The 20652-nt window shown below is 39.3% G+C and overlaps 1 protein-coding gene across 7 annotated transcripts in view; it reads right to left on the reverse strand.

The window, feature by feature from the left end:
• LOC133652415 (histone-lysine N-methyltransferase SETD1B-A-like) overlaps window positions 1–20652 on the reverse strand; it is an 89339-nt gene that overhangs the window by 68168 nt on the left and 519 nt on the right. For 5 of the 7 annotated variants that reach the window (XM_062051149.1, XM_062051150.1, XM_062051147.1 and 2 more), the window contains exons 3-15: window positions 20541–20645; window positions 13561–13831; window positions 13358–13470; window positions 9984–10958; window positions 9254–9880; window positions 9049–9147; window positions 8907–8967; window positions 8630–8826; window positions 7950–8061; window positions 7482–7859; window positions 5331–6269; window positions 2320–2480; window positions 2119–2238 (exon numbers count right to left, since the gene is read on the reverse strand). In XM_062051149.1, coding sequence (XP_061907133.1) covers window positions 2119–2238; window positions 2320–2480; window positions 5331–6269; window positions 7482–7859; window positions 7950–8061; window positions 8630–8826; window positions 8907–8967; window positions 9049–9147; window positions 9254–9880; window positions 9984–10958; window positions 13358–13470; window positions 13561–13831; window positions 20541–20645 — 4158 coding nt within the window. The remainder of the gene's footprint in view (window positions 1–2118; window positions 2239–2319; window positions 2481–5330; window positions 6270–7481; window positions 7860–7949; window positions 8062–8629; window positions 8827–8906; window positions 8968–9048; window positions 9148–9253; window positions 9881–9983; window positions 10959–13357; window positions 13471–13560; window positions 13832–20540; window positions 20646–20652) is intronic. The other 2 variants (XM_062051154.1, XM_062051153.1) reach the window with 2 other exon arrangements.

Genomic DNA, 20652 nt, shown 5'->3' on the forward strand with positions numbered 1-20652 from the left:
ATTAAATAATTAAATCGTTAAATGATTGGTTAAATGTGCCATCAATCAATTATAATTGGAATTAAATACATCAATGTATTATTAAATGTGTCATTAATGTATTTAATGTAAAATTACAATAAATTATTTTATCATTTAATTATTTATACATTTTGTTATTTCATTATTGAATTAATTATTGATTTAATTATTTATGATTATATGTTAAACTCACCTGTCAAAGTCAGTGGACGGGACTAACACAAATCTGCAGTAGTGCAATCATTGCTTTGGTTTTAAAGGGGAACTGCACTTTTTTTTAAACTTTGCTTATCGTTCAGAATCATTATGAGAGACAAGAACACAGACATCTTTTTTTGGTTGGGGGATTTTAAAGATGATCAAATATGCTTGGAAGATGCGGCAAATGGGAGTCACCGTTGTAGCCTTCAAAGCCCTCTAAAAGAACTTCAAAACCCTCCATCAACGTTTTGTATACACACTGCAAGTATATATGCAATGTATTAACAGACACGTTCATACCTACCGTAATTTCCGGACTATAAGCCGCAACTGACTATAAGCTGCACCAGCTAAATTTAGGGGAAAATACAGATTGCTCCATATATAAGCCGCACCCGACTATAAGCCGCAGGGTTTTGATGTGTAATTACCGTAGCATATAGGGGTTCCTGCTATCACGGAGGGGATTGTCGGGACAGAGATGACTGTTTGGGAACGCAAAGCGTCCCATTTATTAACAATAAATCTTTCAATCATTCAATCAAACTTTCACATCTTTGACATGGCGAACAGCATTCGTGCAGAGTACAAATAATACAACGGTGCAAAGTAATACAAAGTGCTCGCCTGTACTTTATCAAAATAACCAGCCTACCGGTATCTGAAAAGTCAGTCTTTAATCATTGTGTCATCGTCTTCCTCCTGCGTACTAAAACCACCGAAATCCTCTTCGTCGGTGTCAGAGAAGAACAGGCCGTATATAAGCCGCACCGTTGTATAAGCCGCAGGGACCAGAACGAGGGGAAAAAGTAGCGGCTTATAGTCCGGAAATTACGGTATATGTAATATGTACAATATTTACCGTATTTTGGTCATTTTAATCATTGCCGGAACTAATTCTTCGCCATATTTATTTCCGTTTCCATTGCAGCGCAAGTCCGACAATGTGTGTTCCTACTTCCGGATACGAAATGCTTGTGTGTGTTGTCATCATGTCAGACTTGGTAACAAACAACAAAGATGACTATTTTTGGACAATTGAGGATCCACAACCTTATCTTTTTTAATCTGAATTTATGGAGGATCAACTACTGCTTCTAGAAGCCAGGACAAAGGAAGAGTGAGACGTTGGGGCAGACACAAGCAGACAGAGTGAGGTGAAAGTGAATCAAAGCTGCAAAGCGAGGAACTTGAAGCCAAGCTATTTCGACATAAATGCCGTGCTTACCCAAAGTTAACCAGAAAAAACGTCCCTGGCCAGTTGGATCAAAGAGACAACTGTCCATAGAGTGAGTCACACTTTATATTGATCATGATACATGCAGCACGTCATTCGTGTATCATGACAGACAGCATACAGGTTGGTCATTATACAGGTTACGGAATGTAAATTAGGTATTGTTGATGGTCTTTGAATGGATTTTTAAAAAAAATTATTTAGTGGTATTTGTATTTTGCAACAAATTCTTCTCTGAAGTGTATCTCACCTTTTTATCAAAGTGCTGCCACTTGCATAGTTCTATAGCACTATGGCAGCTTATTTTGCAGGTGCACTCAATAAAAAAAATACAGAATTTTTGTTCGGGCACTCAATTCCACAGAATGATATGGTATAACCGAGGCAGTATACAAAACTGGAGCATTAAAAAACAATCGTACGAAAAACGATTTACTGCATAAAAAACTATTTACTTCAATTGTCTAATTCTCTTTTTCCAATTAAGAAATCAAAATAATTTATATATTTTTATCCACAAAATAAACAAACACCAATCACAAACAGTAAAGTCTGTTAAGATTGAGTGTAAACTTTGACCTCAAAAGATGCATCTTGTTTCAAACTTGGTGTTGGACTCAGCTCATGCTTTATCTTCATATTAATGTGTGTTCACTAACTTTCAGCTGGTTAAACTTGACCAGGTCACTATCGCAGCTGAAAGATGACAGCAGACGACGCTGTTCCGACCTGAAGTCTGATCCAGAGCGAAGTGAGGTGGGCTGTGTCAAACGTTCCTGCTGGGACAAGACCCGCACTTATGTTACATACATATACAGTAGTACTGAATGGCACACATACGGCACTGCTGTAGTTAATACCTGAGAGACTGCAGAAGGAAGCTCACTGCTTCTGGCTTTGCTGAGGTATTCAAGTTTTTCCCTCCAGTGGATTTTGTAGAAGCCTTCACTGCGGGCTGAGCCGGTTTTGTGTTTATGTTGCCATAATTGGAGTCCTTCATTCTTTTCTACAACTTTAGTCAGTGAGTGGCAGTTAAGCGTGTCAACACAAAAAATGTAACCATGACTAATCTGTTAAAATATTTTATGTGGAAACTGAGGTTAACATGCAAAAGAAAAATGACTATATTGCTACGGTTTTCACGTGGAGGGCAAACACTTCAATATGGCCACCAGTATTTCAGGTCAAAGCATAAGAATTTCGTGAATGTAGCAAGAAGTGCTTTGAGTACATTATGCTAGTGCAAGGTACTTTTTTGGAACCGTTGTTTTCTTAGCGCAGTCAGACAGGATGTGGTGCACCACGCTATTATTGTGAAGGAGGAAGTGTGCCGTGCTGTTGTTCTGTGCAGTGAACACAGAAATCATATGCTAATCATATTGATTAGGCATACTAGGGGTGTGTTAAATAAAGAGTAGCAACCATGGTGCGATCCCAAACTTATAGTAGACATGCTCTTTTTTCACTCATTTGATCCTTATCTGTTTCACTGTCACAAGCTCCGGAATTTGCGTGCATGTTGCCTATTAATCGTTTTCTTTTTTCTATTATTATATTTTCATAATCGTGAGAAGCCATAATCAAAGTAGAAATTATCATTTAATTAACTGTCCAGCCCTATATTGTAAAGATTTAGAAGTGAATATTCCAGCCATATGGGAGTGGATCCATACACTCTTAAAGAGGAACTGCACTTTTTTGTAATTTTGCCTATTGTTCACAATCATTATGAGAGACAAGAACACACATGTCCTTTTTTTTAGGATTTTAAAGGTGACAAAAAATTGCTTGGAAGATGTGGCTAATAGGAGTCATCGTTGTAGCCTTCAAAGCCCTCTAAAACAACTTTAAGACCCTCCATCAATGTTTTATATACACACTGCAAGTATATATATAATGTAGTAACAGACACGTTCATACCAATATTTAATATGTACAATATTTACCGTATTTTGGTCATTTTAAGTATTGCCGGAACTAATTCCTCGCCGCATTTATTTCTTTCCATTTCGATAGCAGCACGTCCGGCAACAAATTTGTGTTCCTACTTCCGGAAACAAACGTGAGTGTTTTTTTAATCATGGCAGACTTTGTAACAGACAACAAAGATGACTATTTTTGGGCAAATGAGGATTCACAACCTTATCTTTTTAAAGCTGAATATACGGCGGATGAAGAAGCAAGCGCGAAGAGAGCGTAAAACGGAGCGGACGGAAGACGAGATAGTGAGGTCGGCGTCACTTTAACACTCCAAATGTGGAACTTTGAGCCAAGCTGTGCCGAAATAAATGGCGTGCGTACCCAAATCCACTGGAAACGTCCCCGGCCAGCTGGACCAAAAGGAACAACTGTCGATCCAGTGAGTCACTATAATATCGATCACGATACATGCAGCATATCATGGTTGTTATTACAACTATATAAACGCTGTCGAGCTAGATGTGTACAAACAAAACTTGAAATGTGGGCTAATACTATTCAGATACTGTAATATGATTGTTTATGTTCTTCAGTCAATACAGATTGGTGCCCTATTGCATTGTGTTGTGCATTACAAAAGCTATTTGGGTGCTGATGTAGAAGCTACCTTACCTCTCACCGTAGCTAGCTCACGGCTAATATCGTAGCACACCGATGTGTTAGTATGCTGGAAAAAAAGTTCCTCAGCGTTCGCTCTTACAATAACAATGTCATTACAGCTTGGTTATTATACAGAATGATGTATTGTTGCCGTTTTAAAGTGATTTAGAGGCCGAATGGATTTTACCAATTAGCTGCATTGCTAGCCACCTAGAACGAGACGAGTTTTACATGTTAGAATGCAAAAAAAACAAAAGAAAACCTTTGTCTTCTTGTCTCTCATAAGAATTGTGAACGATAAGCAACATTTTTTTAAAAAGTGCAGTTCCCTTTAAAAAAAAAATACTTTACACAAAATGTTCTAACGTCATCAAAATGGACTTTTCAAACTAGCTGGAGGACCACACTTTCTTCTACACTCGCAAGGCGTTCAAGACATAATTTATTTACATCTGGTTGGGTCTGTAAATTAAGCATTTAGCCATGAAAGACAAGGTTGGATTATATCAGGGGTGTCCAAATAATAGCCGCATACAGAAAGATTGAAGGATCGGGGGACACTTTGATACATTTTGTACATTATACTAAGATACTAAGACTGATTGATTGATTGATTGAGACTTTTATTAGTAGGTTGCACAGTGAAGTACATATTCCGAACAATTGACCACTAAATGGTAACACCCGAATAAGTTTTTCAACTTGTTTAAGTCGGGGTCTATTACAATGTGGGTTAAACATAATATGGTAAACTGAACATCATCCATGTTTTAGCAAATGTGTGTTTTTTACCTTTTCATCTATTTTTTTGTATTATTATTCCACCAACTAAAACCACACAAAGACTCACAGAAATCATCAAGACGCACAGGTCAACGGACATTTTGGCTTTCAGATCCCATTTTGGGGGGGAATTTGGCTGGTTTCATTTTAATTTTTCGTGTGTGTAATGTTCTAAGTGGGGTTGTGTTATTTTGTCCGTAGAATGTGTGTGACTATATCATACTACAATAATCAATCAATCTCTCATAGTCTGCCTAGCCAATTGTAACGACATACTGTATGTTGATATCGCTAAACGTTTACACATGCTGTAACTTTTACATCTAACAGAAACATGCAAGAACAGTGCATATACAGTTTGCACCGTTTTCCGTCTGCTTTAACTTGACTTCTTGCTTTGAATACGTTTGTTTGCCCACCAAGTGCTTGAGACCGAGACGACTGAAACCAAATGTGACATCACTTTCGGCTGCAACGCTTACAAGGACATTGAAGAAGAAAAGGATATAAGGATGAGGTATCCAGAGGGTGTCACTTATCCAGCTGCGACCATCATCTTCCTCTTGCAATCTTTCATAAGTGCACTGCAGCAGCCTTGCATCCTCTTCATCAAGGCCGTCCTTCCATACACTGTGAAGTATCCTGTTCTGCTCACGCACTGAACAATGCCTTGGAGACAGATTAAAAAAACGACGGCTCTTTCTCCACCTCCTTTTTCGTCTCTTCCACTGTTTTCGCCTCACTGTCGTGTCACTTGAACGTCCCTCAAGGAGAAGACCCGGCATGTTCTCCAGTCCTTGCAGGGGTATCGCTCTCACACCTAAACATGTTTGCACTCCTCTGCCATCAGATGAAGACTCCGAGAGGCCACATGGAGATGATGTTCCAAGGAATTTGTCATCTAAGATGGTTTGTGAGGTGTGCGTCTTTCTTCTGTGCACTACTGCTCTCCGTGGTATAAAAAAATCTCTCCCAGGAGTCTTTGGTGCTGATAAAAATGGATTGCTAAACAGTGATGAATTAGTTAATGGGTTTCTAAAGTGAGGGTATGTTTGACTGGGATCCTCTGGTGCCAATTCCTCGCATCCTGCTGAGCCTGGTGCCCTAACTTTATTGTTACAGGTCCACGATCTTGTGTCTTCTCTACCGGGGGTTTTGGGTCTTTCCTGGGCTGGTGACATAGAGTGTGAAAGATGGAACTCACTGTTGGTTAGCAAGAGGTCATCTGCCGATTCTTCGCTTCCTAATTGAGCTGCTATCCCCTTGCCTGGGGTTTGTGGCCGTTCTACCTCCTCAACAGCTGGAGATGTTGGTTTGCTTCTGATCACCAGGTCTGAGTCACTGTCAATCAAGCAGCCAGTAGGAGTGAGAGGTCTCATGATGTTCTTCGGAGACCCCAAGGTCCATGCATTGCTCTCGAATTCTGCATCAAGTTCAATGTCAACTGCTACAGAGATGATTGAGAAGACCACATCAAACAAATGTATGCTGATATCATTAACTGTTTAAATCTGCAGGAAAATGTATCCACTCCCTGATTTTATCACACTTTGAATTCTCTCTCTCGCCTGTTCCTCAACCCTCAAAGCAGTTGAAAGACTCTATAAGGAAGCAGTCAGTTTTGATTAAAATAAATAAATGTCAAATTCTTATAAAGCATAAGCTTCTAAACTTTAAAAACTAAACTACTTCATTCATGAGGCACTTCACAATCTTGCCTCTCTTCCTCTGATGGATTTTTAAAATATAACAAGAATAAAGTCTTGCATAGAGTCACCAGTGCCTTAACCAGAGGAGACGTGGTAATACTGCACAAGTGCATCACTTTTGGTCAATCTGTTTTGTCAGTCCGGGGTTGGAAGCTGTGGAACGACCTACCTCACATATTATGTGAATATCCCACTGGAATGTAAAAATGTATGTAAAAAATTACTATGGACAAATCAGAAATGTACCCACCTGTATGTAATTGTCAAACTAAGTGTATTTGCAGGTGACTTTGCAGGGGGGTTTTTGTGATTGCGGTGGCCTAAAAATTTGCAGCAGCTTTTTGGAACGTTGCAGCAAAAGTTGCAATATTTTGAGGATTTTTTGTTATCAAACTTTTAAGTGGTCCGTGTAATCTGAACCTTTTTACAAAAATTGGAAAACAAATACCGTATTGATGTTTTACTCGTTTCATACCTCACGACTCAAAAGTAGACACAGGATGGCAGTAAAAGCACATATTGAAATAGTAAAATAATGATACTATTTTCAATAATTATAACTAATAACAATAATAACTAATTAGAATTACAAACACCACCAAATGCTTTGTTATTGTACATTCTCTGCTCAGTCATGCACAAGTTGCAGAAATTCTCTTTGTATGTTTTAAGCAAACCAATATATGAAATTGTGTTTGTGGTACTTCAGTGTGATTCCGAGGCATTATTTAGTAAGGTAATGTTCTACCTATCTGTGTTGTATTATGTATCCCAGTGTTTTCATGTATTTGTAATGTTGTAACCCTGTCTGCTTGCATGTGTAGGGACCACGGATGGAAATTATCTTTTGGCTAGAATCCGGTGTGTTTACATTTGAATCCTAAATGTAGAGAAATGTTTATTGACATGCTATGTCCCTCACAAATAAAACTTAATTGAATTGAAATTACCTGGAAGCCCAATAGGAAACTGGGGCTCTAACTCCTGAGGCGTGTTGATATGCAGCTCCATCATTACATCGTGTTGGCTCATGCAGTGGTTCACCTCTGCTTCCTCCCTATTGTCTGACCAGTCCTCTGGGGTCAGTTCCAGTTGAGCACCGGGAGTGAGGGGGGTTGAAGGGGTAACAGGGGGGTCAAGCTCCATGGACTCCTCATCTGACGATAGTACAATACATTCCTCAGCTTCACTGTTCATTAAATTGTCTTCCATATCGTCATCCTCAGTGTACGAGGAATCCTCATAGCTCTCTGAGGTAAAAGAGTCAGAGGACTCCAAGTTGGACGAGCAGTCGGTGTCCTCTGAAGAGCTGCACTCTGAATACGTCTCTACAAAGACACAACAAAAATAGAACCTACTGAAAGCAATGCATTTATTTGTCAGCTCTCAGTAGCATGTGTCATACTTAAATAACATACCACTGCTGGAGTACAGCACTTCACAGGAAGCCTGACACAAGTCTTCAACCTGCATGTGTTTTTCCGTTTTCTCTCTCTCGTCTTCATTTTCAACATGATCTCTTGTGCCAAACTGAAATACAAAAACATTACCGTCATCAATTTCTGTTAAAATGTGTTAAGGTTGCACTGTAACCTAAACTGATACCTTTTTTATTTGTGCTGAATGTATGTAACTGTTGTGTTTTACACAGGATATGAACAAAACTCTTGGGACACACTTCTTCATCTATTTATTATTAAGTCAAGTTTTAATTAATTAATTATTTTCTTCCGGACAATTTTACACTTCCAACATATTTGAAGAAGGCCTTTTTCTATTCTAGCACTCAGCAAAGCCAAAAAAGACATGTTGGATGAGTTTGGGGTGAAAAACTTTGACAACCCTGACCTCAAACCCATCAAACACCTCAAAAATTTTAAACCAGCAAGTCCTCTCTTGGTTCCAAATTTAGTGACCTCTAACCCCACAAATGTTCTTTTGAATTAATTAATTGGAAGTGTTTTATAGCACGTTTCCACATAATATAACCTGTTATTAATATAATATTGTTCCTTTACATTCTCTTGTTTTTTCTAAATAAAAAAATTACCAATTACAGCATTCATTAATAGTTACTTCTCATGCAACACATATTTACCATAAAGTGGACATTATCAACTGTGGACTCTGTTGGTTCCTCTTTGTCTGATATAGTTTCCCTTTCCTCCTCTTGATGAGTCTTACAGTCTTTGTCTTCATTATCATCCTCATCACTATCAAGCTCAAGTGGTCTTGCATGTCTGTGTTTACGCTCCTCACATGTTGGCTTCACCATAATGTCACCTTCAGTCCTACCTATAAAACACACATGAAACATATATCATGGAACATATCAAGAACGGTACAAAACCAGTGTTGGAAATACCTGAACTTACCAGTGTGGTTACTTTCAATTGCTTCTGATATTACAGGGTTGTTTTCATTTTTCTTCTTCACCTGCATTGCAAGACATTTTGCATCATGTTAACGTTCAGTTCCGCTTTTTTTCAGTTCCATTAATGATCTTATTTTTCTTACCTTAAATGAGGGGAGTGGAGGTTTTTTGCGCTCACCCATAATGTCATTCAGATTATTTTTAAGTAGTTTTTTTTTATCCATCAAAGGCAAAACTGGTGGCTTTGGTAGATCAAAAATGAATAATGAGTCAAAAGAGGTGTATCTCTCACCAAAGTGGCAAAAATTACCACTCACAATGAAAAAAAAATAAGGATGAAGTATTTACCTTTGTTTTCTTCTCTTGATTGTCCCACCAGTACTCAAACGCTTTGAATGCAACACCCTCAATCATTCTTCGTGTGATGTCCTTCTTGAGGATTGACTTCAGTTCTTCTACGAGCACATCTAAAACTTTTTCAACTGTAACTTTATGAAGGTTGTCTGTTATGTGAGGGTAGTCTGGTGAGGGCAGCAAAGGATTGAAACAATGGAAAGGTGGAGCGGTCCAGGTTGGTGGACAAGGCGTTAAGGGTACACTTTCAAGCCTTGGTATATTGCCCCTGGTACTTGCGGGTTGTAAGGATAAGGGGTATGTGTGCACAGAGGGTAGCATCAAAGGAGGTGGGGGTACCAGGAAACTAGAAGGTGGTGGAATTGAGACTGGACGTATGCAGATGTCATTATGATGACCTGGAGGTTGGATCCAGGCTGGAGGTGGAATAGAAATTATGCCATTTGGGAGGCGAGGTGGCGCAGGGAGTAAAGACGGAATGGAGAAAGATAAAGGTGTAAATGGTGAACAGAACTCTCCAGATTTATTGCCAAATGATGGTTTGGATTGGTGAGCGTTGCAGGGAGCCTGACGAAGAGATTGTGTTGATTGTACTTCGCCTTTATTTGATGAGTGAAGCTCCTAAAAAGAGACATGATCTGTGTGAACTCACAACTTAAGGAAATTAGCCAGATAATACAACAACTTAATACCACTACTTTTGCTCCTGAAACTGAAATATTACCTTTGAATATGATGCCAGATACCTCTCTGGATGTGTTGTTCTGTTTACATCCTCCATTCCTTCAGAATATGTCAAATCAAATGCAGAGGAAGCCTCTGTATCTCTTTGGGATGAAAGACAGAGCACAGGTTGGGACATTTCCTCATCTTCAGAGAGCGGTGCTGGACTGACATCTTCCAAACCAGAGTATGGCGAGTTCTGGGGTGAACAGGGTGAAGTTGGGCTGTCCTGAGAGTAGATATCAGCCTTCAAGGTATTCCCAAATAAACTGTCAGAACTTTGGATGTTTGTCAACAAACTTTGAATGCGGGAGTCCAAAGTCTCTGCCTCTGGTTGGGGATTTCTGGTTATACTGGTGTCAAATGACTGAAGTAACGCTGCCCTGCTGGCTTGTGTGTCAGGTGGGAAGGTCACTTCAGCCTTCTTGTTGGTTGCTAAGCCAACACTCAAGATGCTCAAAGAGTTTATAGGTAAATCTTTTGAGGTAGTGTCAACCCCATTCCTGGACTTTGGAGCAGAGGATATAACTTGAAAGGAATGCTTTTTGTCATTGGGCCCGGATGTGTTTCCATTGGTAGTCCTTTGTGGAAGAACCTGCCTGTTACTTTGGGTAAACAGCGGGAGGGAAGGCTGTGGTTGGCAGTGCTTTAAAACAAACTTTACATCAGAGACTTCACCAGATCCCCCTTGAAACCTCGAGAATTTACGACAATAGAGCTCTTTTCTCAAAGGTTTGTGAATACTGTAAGTCAAGGGTTCCCCCTGGAAGATTGGAGTGCCCTGAAGACTTGAGTAGCATGAGTCCTGCGAGAGAGGAGTCCCAGTAAAGCAAGGAGTGACCGGGGTTCCTTGCGAACGAGGCGTCAACCCAAAGCTACAAGGTGTATCCTGACACATACTGGAATATGCTGTGTCTAGAGAGAGTGGGGAAGCAATGCTGTTTGGGCTCCCTTGTCCCTGTGTGGCTGCATTGCACTGAAACAAATACGTAAATATGCTCAACAATACAAAAATATTTTATACTTAGAGATAATGTAGATTAATACAAATAATATTATCCCCCTGTCCCAAAAAGGCAAATTACAACAGACTTGCAGCTAACCTTGAAGATGTTTTTATGAATAAGTTGCTGAGAGAGACGGGCTAGATGGGCTCATATTTGTATATTTTATTTGTAAAAAAGCTTAAAAAAATGTGATATATAGTTAAAAACAAAGCTTTGCGTTATTAAATATTAATATAAACATTTCAGCTTTTTTCTCGTGACATGGGGCCTTTTGCCCTATTTTCCCATTTTTAGTTGGTTTAATTAGATTTTTTTACAATGTGCCGTGGGCTAATACTGTCATGGACCATTGTCATGTCATGTCTTGTGTTGTATTTTCATTATTATTTGCAGTTTAGTGTTCTGTTTTGTCCTCAGCGCTCATTTCTCTGTTTTCTTTTCTTGTTGGCATGGGCACTTAATGAACACACCTTTCTTAAGTTTATGATTACTACTTCCACCTATCTCCTTGGTTAATCATTAATTTTATATTCTTTGGTCAGCCAGCTTTAGTTGCTGGATCAATGTTTGCTACTCGCCACAGTTGTGTTTTGTTGTTCTCGCCACGCTTAAGTGTTTTTCCACGCTTAAAGACTTTCATGCTGTTTGCCCTGTTTGTGTTTTTAGCTCCACGTTATGCTCGCGTCTAAGTTTTTGTATTTTTTTCCTTGCCTTGTAGAATTAAAATGCATTCTTACCTGCTCACTGTTCCTGCTGCTTCCTGCTTTGTTTTTTTGGCCTCCGTTAGAACACAACCCTTGCAGCTATGCAACTTGCGAACGCAACAAATAACATACGGATCATTTGCAACAGTTGGCCTCTGTACCACATTCTGGACACCCCTGCTTTTATAGTTCATCGTCAATTTTGGGTGTGTGACATGATGTCCATTTTGTCAGTTATTCGGATTGTTATTTACATTCATAGCTGGTGAACGATTGTAATTAAACAGATAAGTCAAGTGTTAATGCAGCTGGAACTAATTGATGCGTTCTAACAGTCACTTTATAATATTACAACAGTGTCTGCCCTCTAAACTACTCGTGTACAGGCAGGAAATCATGTACTACAAGCCAAACAGACACAGCCCTTCTGTGTCGCCTGAACGTGAGGAATTTTTCTTCTTTTGGTATTTAATGGTCAAAATGTGTATGACAGCAGGGCTGCTACAACAAATAGTTAAAACATAAAAATGCTACTGTACAGGTGGTCTTTAGTTTTCAATTATTCGAGTTACGATGTTTGGTGATTATAAACACACTCCCATAAATTATTTTAAAATTTAATTTTGGCTACGTAAACATGAAACTAGCTTGAGAACTAGTCACAGCACTCACATGCCGCACAAGTATAAACTATGTGCTCAATATTGGCCACACTTGTCTCAACCACTACTATTGTATGTTGTATTGGTTGTGTTAGGATGACGGAGAGATGGTTGATGAACTATTTCTTTATTGCATATTGAAAACACAGGCTAATGTTAACTGCAACCACACCAAAACAACATCAGCAAGCTCAACTGTCCTCTCTGCACGCACACAGACGCATGCCAGTTTCATGGCCTTACAGAGAAAACATAGCATAAACACATAACTGCCAGGTCGCTATACACCTATGGTTAAAGGATCTGCTCCTGTGAAAGCGGCATTCATAACTAAACAGCATAGTGGTTTTATTAATGAAGTGAAAAGAATGCAAGTGCTGGAGGACCAGAATCAACGCTTTCTCCTACAACTTATTTTGCCGCTGCTACTTCCTCTTCCCAATAAGCAACAAGGATAAAGATTTATTTTCTTCGAGTTTTCTGATTTCAGTGTAAGGATGGGCCCTCATAACACCATTAGCATTGCAACACTAGGCTAGCCAGTAGCCACAACAACAACAACACAGCACTTCTACATTATGCACCAATGACAGCTATGGCGAGAGAGATTGCAAACATTCCAATTCACTAAAGTAATTTTTTTTTCATATTCTCTATTTTTGTAGGACACTTTTTGTAGATTATATTTCTTACTTTTGAATGTAATACATAGTTAATATTTCAATTACTAGTCTGTTAAACTTCAATAACACAAAATTCCATTAAAATAAAAAGCCATTGTTTTTTTGTTTTTGTTTTTAATTTGGATGTTTTTCATTTAGTATTGGCACCGTTTTTAAACTTATGTTTTGATATTAGTATTGGTTAAAATGTAAACGATCCCCATCTCTTTTTGCAGCATGATATTTTCTTTAAGTTGAGCTTCTTGCATAAGAAAGGTTTAATATTTCTTAGAGCAGACAAAAATAACAGCACTTATAGAAAATATTAGTTTCTGATTACCAGTAAATTGTCAATTAGGTTTTGCAGACTTTGCTCACTGTTGCCCAGTGGTAGGGTCCATGGAGTGTAGAAGCCGCTATAGAGGAGCTGTAGGTAGCGCACCCTGTTTTCACCTGTGGAGAAATAATTCAATCCATCCAAAAATTGGTAACATTTATTAATCATTAATCACAATAAAACGGGCAAACCACAACTTTCATTACCTTTTGGATCGATTTCCACATGAATGATGTTGCCCATCACTGATGTCTGATCGAGGTGATGAACGGAGTCCTTTGCAGCACTCACAGTATCAAAAACAACTTTCGCGATGCCTAAATGTTTCTTGTTCTTTGGGTTATAGAAAATCTCCACTTCTTCAGTGTGACCATATTTCATGCACATATTAGTCAGGAAGGCCTTGCTTATATTGTCATTCAACCTGGAAAATGTCACTTCTTTGTGAAGAATAGGCCCAACGTAGTACTCGTCTATCTAAAGGGACAAATGTAAGTAACAACATGTGTTATTATCATGGGTCGGGACGTAACTCTTACCGTTGTTAATAATAAACAACCAACAGTTAGTATTACCATTTCAAATTACAATTACTGTAAAACTGTAATTGATAAACGCACTTCGATAAATTTATGGGCAGATGATCCTGCTCATTTCCTGGAGAGCTAGTGCCCTGATCGCGGTTATTGTGACCAAAACTATTACGGTAATCATTAATATCACGGAATTGTTGAAAGTGCTCAAAAAGTACTCATAAACACACTCTGAAATCTTTCAAACAACCTTTATTTAAAAAAACTAAATGAACAGACAAACTATATATATATATATATATATATATATATATATATATATATATATATATATATATATATATATATATATATATATATATATATACGTATTAAGGCTGTCAAGCAATACATTTTTTTTTTATAATCACACTCTAGAACTGTGATTAATCATGAATAATCACGGGTTATTATTTGCTTGCATAAATAAATTTTTCCTGTAGAAAGTAACCCAATGAAAACATATTTCAAGTGTATTATATATATATATATATATATATATATATATATATATATATATATATATATATATATATATATATATATATATATATATATATATATATATATATATATATATGGTTGCTGTGGTTTATCCGTTAAACAGTGCTCAATACCGGAGTAGAGCGGAATATTCCTCAGGTCAGGAAAAAACACAGATAATTTTTAAAAAAATTTCAGGCAAAGGTTACATCTTTTAGTTGCACTGTTGTATCATGAACTAGTGCAACTAAAAGATGTAACTTTTGCCTGAAAGAAAAAATGTTTAGTATATACCACCCCAGCATGTCCACATTAAACAAACGCAACGAATTGGTCTCATCATGTCGGCACAGAGGCAGGGACCTAAGGAATATATATACATTACCGTTCAAAAGTTTGGGGTCACCCAAACCATTTTGTGGAATAGCCTTCATTTCTAAGAACAAGAATAGACTGTCGAGTTTCAGATGAAAGTTCTCTTTTTCTGGCCATTTTGAGCGTTTAATTGACCCCACAAATGTGATGCTCCAGAAACTCAATCTGCTCAAAGGAAGGTCAGTTTTGTAGCTTTTGTAACGAGCTAAACTGTTTTCAGATGTGTGAACATGATTGCACAAGGGTTTTCTAATCATCAATTAGCCTTCTGAGCCAATGAGCAAACACATTGTACCATTAGAACACTGGAGTGATATTTGCTGGAAATGGGCCTCTATACACCTATGTAGATATTGCACCAAAAACCAGACATTTGCAGCTAGAATAGTCATTTACCACATTAGCAGTGTATAGAGTGTATTTTTTTAAAGTTAAGACTAGTTTAAAATTATCTTCATTGAAAAGTACAGTGCTTTTCCTTAAAAAATAAGGACATTTCAATGTGACCCCAAACTTTTGAACGGTAGTGTATATATACTGTATATATATATCAGTGGAGGCTGGTGACTTCCAGAATTGAGGAGGCCATTTTTTTCCGCTTGCTCACTTCACTCGCGATGGAATGTTCCCTGTTCTCTTATCTGTCTTTGTGCTGGCCAAAGGCATACTATTTGGAGTGTAAGCTACAGTCAGAAAGTTCTTGCTGATGCAATTCATTGTGCAGAGCTTAGCCTTGTGCCTTCCTGAAGAAATTACATTGCTGTAAGTCTATGAGCCTGCCTGATAATTAAGCTGAGAAATGACATTTGGATGTTATATAAACGCCAAGTGAACATGTGTAAAAGGCAGGAATTTTAATTATGTAGTTAAAAACAATTTTGTTTAGCTTACATTTTTCATTCTTCTACAGCTTCAACATGTAATCACCAATTTAATCAAGTTTAGCATATAAAAAAGATAAGATAACACTTTCTTTATCATATGTAGTTTTATTCAATATATTTAATATAAAATATGTAAAAATATGGTTCCAGTTGGCTTTATCTGCTGAGAAACACAGACAAAATGGAGTGTTATTACTACTGAGAACTAGTGGTGTAACACTGGTAGAGACATCTAATTAGTTCAACTCACATCTGGTTTAGCTGAGGGGCGGCATGCTCTCTCCATCCTCCTCTTCCACTGGATTCGGACCCAAGCCACCACCACAAGCACCTGTTCCATGTACATTTTCCTCTCTCACATCCATTTTGCCTGGCTAATCTAGGCTTGCTCGAACACACACAGCTAACTGGATGGAAAACAATGAGCTAAACTTCAACTGTAAAAATGTCCAAACTACAGAGATAAATGTCAATGAGCGATTAGCAGCAGCAGCAGCTTTTGCTTTCGAAATCTGTCTCAGAGATGTTGTCAACTCAAGGAGAAATGCCTAGAGTGAAGGGTTTAACGTTAACGCATATCTATCTCCAGCCCAAGATCTCAAATTGCGCCAGAATCTCGCCGATTTCCGAGGTCGTTTTAAGCAAAAGTATTTGGCTATATGAGCTATAAACTTCACGGATGATAGCCAGGGGTGTTCTCTAAATTTCCTGAAAAGCACAAGTTGATAGGACACTCGTAGCCACTATGGCGAGTGTTTGTTTGACTGAAGTGGCTGGCGAATTCTCAAAATGGCTTCTGTGTTGATTAGGAAAGGAAAGGATTGATTCCAAATGAACCAGTAGCATGTGATTGGACGAACAAAATGTCAATCTTTCAGCCCTGGACACAATGCATGGTGAGGCCAGGCCTCCGTTGCCCACCCATTTTCAGTGATCTGGCCAATCACATATTGGCATGAAAAAGCATGCATTACATTGACTTCTATGAGAAGCTAATTTCCTAGGGGAGGCCTGGCCTCCCTTAATACAAACTGATAGGGAAATCTGGCCTGTTGCTTTACAATTGCAATATTGGGTTTTAGCCATGGGAACATTTAGATTTATGAACAAAACTAAAATAATATGAATATAAAAAATAAAAAATATGTTTTTTGTTAAAATAAATAAATAAAATAAATATATTTATTGTTTTTTTTAAATCTCTCTCTTCTCTCAAATTATTGGGGAGGCCAGGCCTCCTCCACCTCTATGGAGGAGCCTCCACTGATATATATATATATATATATAGCCATCCATCCATCCATACATCCATCTTCTTCCGCTTATCCGAGGTCCAGTCGCGGGGGCAGCAGCCTAAGCAGGGAAGCCCAGACTCCCACTCCCCAGCCAATTCGTCTAGCTCCTCCCGGGGGATCCCGAGATATTCCAAGGCCAGCCGAGAGTCATAGTCTCCCCAACGTGTCCTGGGTCTTCCTCATGGCATCCTACCAGTCGAAAGTGCCCTAAACTACTACCCAGGGAGGCGGCCGGGGTACATCCTGACCAGATGCCAAAACCACCTCATCTGTCTCCTTTTGATGTGGAGGATTGCCTGTCGATCTCACAATCCACTCTTCCCTCACTCGTGAACAAGACTCCGAGGTAATTGAACTCCTCCACTTGGGGCAAGATCTCCCCCCAACCCGGAGATGGCACCCATTTCTGGGCAAAAATCATGGACTTGGACTTGGAGGTGCTGATTCCCATGCCAGTCATTTCACACTCGGCTGCGAACCGATCCAGTGAGAGCTGAAGATCCTGGCCAGATAAAGCCATCAGGACCACATCATCTGCAAAAAGCAGAGACCTAATCTTACAGCCAACGCCCTGACTGCGCCTAGACATTATGTCCATAAAAACTATGAACAGAATTGGTGACAAAGGGCAGCAATGGCGGAGTCTAACCCTCACTGGAAACGGATCAGACATACTGCCAGCAATGCGGACCAAGTTCTGACACTGATCATACAGAGAGCGGACCGCCACAATCAGACGGTCCGATACCCCATACTGGCTGAGCAGTCCCCACAAGACTTCCCGAGGGACACGGTCGAAGGCCTTCTCCAAGTCCACAAAGCACATGTAGACTGGTTGGGCAAACTCCCATGCACCCTCGAGAATTCTGCCGAGAGTTTAGAGCTGGTCCACAGTTCCACGACCAAGACGAAAACCACACTGTATTTCAATAAAGTTGGGTCAAATATTTCAATGTTCGTATAAGTACTTTTAGAGCACATTCAACAATAAAGTGATAATAATGATATCTGGGGGAAAAAATATGTTCATACAGTTACATCTAGAGATGTCCGATAATTGCTTTTTTGCCGATATCCGATATTGGCCAACTCTTAATTACCGATTCCGATATCAACCGATACCGATATATACAGTCGTGGAATTAACACATTATTATGCCTAATTTTGTTGTGATGCCCCGCTGGATGCATTAAACAATGTAACTTTACCATTAATTGATTAACGTGGACCCCGACTTAAACAAGTTGAAAAACTTATTCGGGTGTTACCATTTAGTGGTCAATTGTACGGAATATGTACTGTACTGTGCAATCTACTAATAAAAGTTTCAATCAATCAATCAATCAAAAACAAGGTTTTCCAAAATAAGAGAACAACTTCAACTCCAGTTATGGAAAAAAGTGCCAACATGGCACTGCCATATTTATTATTGAAGTCACAAAGTGCATTATTTTTTTTAACATGCCTCAAAACAGCAGCTTGTAATTTGGGACATGCTCTCCCTGAGATGATCCTAATACCCACTACAACTATGGGAAATACTATACTTTGACTTTCACAAAGTGCATTATTTTTTAAAATTTTTTAACATGCCTCAAAACAACAGCTACAAAAACAATGAAGGCACACAGCTTCAGTCCAGAGTATACTAGAGCATACTTGCCAACCTTGAGACTTCCGTATTCCAGAGATGGGGGTTGGGGGGTTGGTGGTAGCGGGGGGGGTGTTCTGTTGTGTTTATGTTGTGTTACGGTGCGGATGTTCTCCCGAAATGTGTTTGTCATTCTTGTGTGGTGTGGGTTCACAGTGTGGTGCATATTTGTAACAGTGTTAAAGTTGTTTATACGGCTACCCTCAGTGTGACCTGTATGGCTGTTGATCAAGTATGCATTGCATTCACTTAAGTGTGTGTAAAAGCCACATATATTATGTGACGGTGACGGCACGCTGTTTGTATGGAGGAAAAGCGGACGTGACGACAGGTTGTAGAGGACGCTAAAGGCAGTGCCTTTAAAGCTTTAAAGGCCTACTGAAACCCACTACTACCGACCACGCAGTCTGATAGTTTATATATCAATGATGAAATCTTAACATTGCAACACATGCCAATACGGCCGGGTTAACGAAAAAAGTGCAATTTTAAATTTCCCGCTAAACTTCCGGTTGAAAACGTCTTTGTATGATGACGTATGCGAGTGACGTCCCTAGTTAAACGGAAGTATTGGTACATCTTTGAATACAATACAAAAAAGCTCTGTTTTCATCTCAAAATTCCACAGTATTCTGGACATCTGTGTTGGTGAATCTTTTGCAATTTGTTTAATGAACAATGAAGACTGCAAAGAAGAAAGTTGTAGGTGGGATCGGTGTATTAGCGGCTGGCTGTAGCAACACAACCAGGAGGACTTTGACTTGGATAGCAGACGCGCTAGCCGACACTAGCCGCCGACCGCACGGATGATCGGGTGAAGTCCTTCGTCCTTCCGTCGATCGCTGGAACGCAGGTGAGCACGGGTGTTGATGAGCAGATGAGGGCTGGCTGGCGTAGGTGGAGCGCTAATGTTTTTATCATAGCTCTGTGAGGTCCCGTTGCTAAGTTAGCTTCAATGGCGTCGTTAGCAACAGCATTGTTAATCTTCGCCAAGCTGGAAAGCATTAACTGTGTATTTACATGTCCAGGGTTTAATAGTATTGTTGATTTTCTGTCTATCCTTCCACTCAGGGGTTTATTTCTTTTGTTTATATCTGCATTTGAGCCCAATGCTATCACGTTAGCTCCGTAGCTAAAGTGTTTCGCCGATGTATTGTCGTGGAGATAAAAGTCACTGTGAATGTCCATTTCGCGTTCTCGACTCTCATTTTCAAGAGGATATAGTATCCGAGTTGGTTTAAAATACAAATCTGTGATCCACAATAGAAAAAGGAGAAAGTATGGAATCCAATGAACCCTTGTACCTAAGTTACGGTCAGAGCGAAAAAAGATACGTCCTGCACTGCACTATAGTCCTTCACTCTCACTTTCCTCATCCACGAATCTTTCATCCTCGCTCAAATTAATGGGGTAATCGTCGCTTTCTCGGTCCGAATCTCTCTCGCTGCTGGTGTAAACAATAGGGAAATGTGAGCAGCACTCCAGCTTGTGACGTCACGCTACTTACTTCCGGTACAGGCAAGGCTTTTTTTTATCAGCGACCAAAAGTTGCGAACTTTATCGTCGTTGTTCTCTACTAAATCCTTTCAGCAAAAATATGGCACTATCGTGAAATGATCAAGTATGACACATAGAATGGATCTGTTAACCCCGTTTAAATAAAAACATTTCATTTCAGTAGGCCTTTAAGGCACGCCCCCAATAATGTTGTCCGGGTGTAAATCGGGAGAATGGTTGCCCCGGGAGATTTTCGGGAGGGGCACTGAAATTCGGTAGTCTACCAGGAAAATCGGGAGGTTGAAACCGATACCGATAATTTCCGATATTACATTTTAAAGCATTTATCGCCCGATAATATCGGACATCTCTAGTTACATCTTTATATGTGTAAGATGTTTATTATGACTGTATTTAGGCTGCCATACCTTATATCTAGGAACTGCAAGGTTCGTTTGGGTGCATTTGCTCCACAGGCGGCAGATGCGTGGATCCCTCACAGACTCCACTGGAAACAAGCCTATGTCGTCAACCTGAAAT

The sequence above is a fragment of the Entelurus aequoreus genome, linkage group LG06, assembly GCF_033978785.1.
Source record: "Entelurus aequoreus isolate RoL-2023_Sb linkage group LG06, RoL_Eaeq_v1.1, whole genome shotgun sequence".
In the NCBI taxonomy this organism is placed as follows: Eukaryota; Metazoa; Chordata; class Actinopteri; order Syngnathiformes; family Syngnathidae; genus Entelurus; species Entelurus aequoreus.